Below are 2,818 nucleotides of genomic sequence, written 5' to 3' on the forward strand. Positions count from 1 at the left end.
CTGAAGTCAGTGTGCTATTATGGTGCAGGAATAAGAACAGTTGAATGACTAATTCAGCTCTGCTACATCTGTACACCCTAATTTTTTAAGTTTTTATTTTTGCATTTTCAGAGCCTCATTTTTTTCTTTTTTTTAGTTATGCTATACATATATGGTTCCAAATCCCCAAACAGTATATAGTATATACTCTAGTGCAACTGAGGCTGTGAATGATCCCCGTTATAGGGTGTAGAATCCAACACTTTCTAGAATATTATTTAAAAAAAACACATTTATTCAGTAAGAAACAAATATAAAAAAATAAATTATAGTCATTTCCCCAAATGATCAGCATCATGTGTTTTTTTGTTGTTGCATATATCACATTAAATTAAATATAAATTATACATTCATTTTCCCAGCCCATCAATTATAATAAATATATAAATATAAAGATGATTGCCACTTGAATTGTACGGCTATGATAAATTACATTGCACGGTATCAGTTATGTACAGAGGTGTATGTACAGGGGGGGGGGGCAGAAGTGCAGATTCACATGTCCATGCACAGAGTCAGGGGGGGCTCATTCTCAATGTCATTCAGTGATGATTTGCTTAATTTCCTGGGGTCTTCAGGGGTCCAGACTTTAGCTGTTCGTACAATGTTCTGATCTCTGAGTTGCTTCTCATCAGTCCAGGAGAGAGAATGACCAGCTAGAGGGGGGAGCCCATAATCTGGGTCACTGGGAGATGGAGATCCTGAGAGGGGGAAAGAAGGACACATTAGTTACTGAAGCCTAATAATCTCATCTATGCATTGGTGTCTATCAGCAAAGCTCAACATATAGCCTATAGACAGTGACGTACATAGAGAAGTAAGGGCCCCATAGCAAGGATCAAACCAGGCCCCCCACACAGGACAGAAGGGTTTCTGCCTAAACACTTTACAATGACCCTTGGGCCATTTTTACACTGCCTCATGTGCTAAAAGTTCTTCCTTTAGAGGGTAGAGTCCTGACCAAGTTTTCACCTCCAGTAGAAGAGGAGATAATCCCAACTAAGACTGGGCCCCCTCTTGCCCTGGGCTCCATAGCAGTTGCATGGTCCTTGCCCCTGCCTATAGATTCTATAGATCCCATAGTCTATATATTGTCTGGATACCTCATAGTCTGTATACAGTAGTTATATATTCTATATGCCTCATATACTACACCGCCTGTTGCCTCAGTCTATATATATTCTAGATGACTCATAGTCTATATATTATAAAGACTGTATGTTTTATATGCCTCATAGTCTATATACCTATATACGTTAGTCTATATATGATATATACCTCATAGCATATAAACCTATATATTCTATATGTCTTAGTCTAATTAATTTATATACTTCATATCCAAAATGTTCTACATTTCTCATAGTCTATAAACAGTATATATATAATTTATAGTCTGTATATTTTGCATACCTCATAGTCTATATATCTATATACTTTATATTCCATATATATTCTATATACCTCATAGCCTGAATATCCTATATATATATATATATCTCATAGTCTATAAATGTATATATACACACAAACATACATATCAGACTATATAGTTTGGTTTGGTTTGTTTTTATATTAATTATAGATCAAATATTTTTGAATAACATAAGAAGGCAATGACCAGATCTGAACAACCTATAGAGGCTGTAAAACTACAAGTCCCAGCAATCCTAAATGTTAATTATACACACAGCAATAATAATATAAAGGGAGGTTATATATTATATTATTATATTAGTTTCTAGCATAGGTTAGGGATAGTCAGTCCAGATCTGAAAGTTTCCAAATTTCCACCAAGTAGCCAGTAGTCCCCAGCAAAGTCAGGGGTGGTGGTCCCAGTAAGACTGGAAGCCACTGGTTGCATGCCCCCCACAGCTCTGCTACTTACTTGTTCCCCTGTGACAGATGATGACTTTCTTGGGCTGCATGGAGCTCTCATTGCTGGAGTTCCTCGGTGGCAGATCTGATTGCACCAGCTCGCTCAGAAAGTTGATGTAGCCGATGGCCAAGCGCAGGGTGTCCACCTTGGAGAGCCTCTTCTCATAGGGAAGCGTCGGGATATGGGATCTCAATCCCTCAAAGGCATCATTGATGGACTGCATCCTCCTGCGCTCCCTCACATTGGCTGCCTGTCTCAGCTGCTGCATCTCCCCCTCAGATCTCATCCTTCTCCTCCTCTTGGCAGCCGAGCTGCCCCCCTTCATTCCTGGAGACAATTCACAGCTTCCATCCCCACAGTCATAGGGGAAGCCTCCAGAGGAGGAAGAGGAGGAGAAGGAGAAGTTGTCAGGATCACAGTAATCTTCCTCATGAAATATCCTGCTGTCCTTATAGTACTCCTGAATCTGACCAGTCAAGAAGTCCACATCATCTTCCAAGAAGTCATCTGCATCTATGTGGTCCCTGGAAGACTGGTCAGTGAAGAAGTCTTCTTCATCAAAGTAAGGGGAGGGAAAGGACTCCAGCCCTGTGAACTGCTCCAGCACTGTGTCCATGGTGGCCTCCTGTTGCACAGCAGTGGTCTGCTCCCTGGTTGTCCCCTCTGCAGGTTCAGGACTTGCTGCTCTACAGAGGAGACACGCGAGGAGCCTTATAAGAACATCCCCAGGCGCGTGCCTTCACCCCAAGCCCACAGCCAATCAAAAAGTGGGCACCCCCCCTCCCTGGTCGTTTAAACACCTACATGTGCTGGGAGGACAGTGCCCACCCACACCCCCTCCTTCCACCACCCACCCACTGACACAGGTAGCTGCCCGGACGCCCAGCTGCTCTCCTCCCT

General features: G+C 42.1%; 1 protein-coding gene across 1 annotated transcript; it reads right to left on the reverse strand.

Moving 5' to 3' along the window:
• Window positions 1–534: 534 nt before the first annotated feature.
• PTF1A (pancreas associated transcription factor 1a) lies at window positions 535–2,534 on the reverse strand. The gene is made up of 2 exons (XM_040433736.1): window positions 1,928–2,534; window positions 535–740 (listed from the first exon to the last, which is right to left on the reverse strand). Exons 1-2 carry the CDS (start codon window positions 2,532–2,534, stop codon window positions 535–537), a joined length of 813 nt encoding a protein of 270 aa, XP_040289670.1.
• Window positions 2,535–2,818: the final 284 nt, after the last annotated feature.

The sequence above is a fragment of the Bufo bufo genome, chromosome 5 (assembly GCF_905171765.1).
Source record: "Bufo bufo chromosome 5, aBufBuf1.1, whole genome shotgun sequence".
NCBI classification, from domain to species: Eukaryota; Metazoa; Chordata; class Amphibia; order Anura; family Bufonidae; genus Bufo; species Bufo bufo.

Bases quoted from the DNA above. Each gene is read 5' to 3' on its own strand.
- PTF1A (XM_040433736.1), bottom strand. From the start codon at position 2,534: ATGGACACAGTGCTGGAGCAGTTCACAGGGCTGGAGTCCTTTCCCTCC. The intron at 741-1,927 runs GTAAGTAGCAGA...TCCCCCTCTCAG, and splicing joins CATCTGTCACAGGGGAACAA to GATCTCCATCTCCCAGTGAC.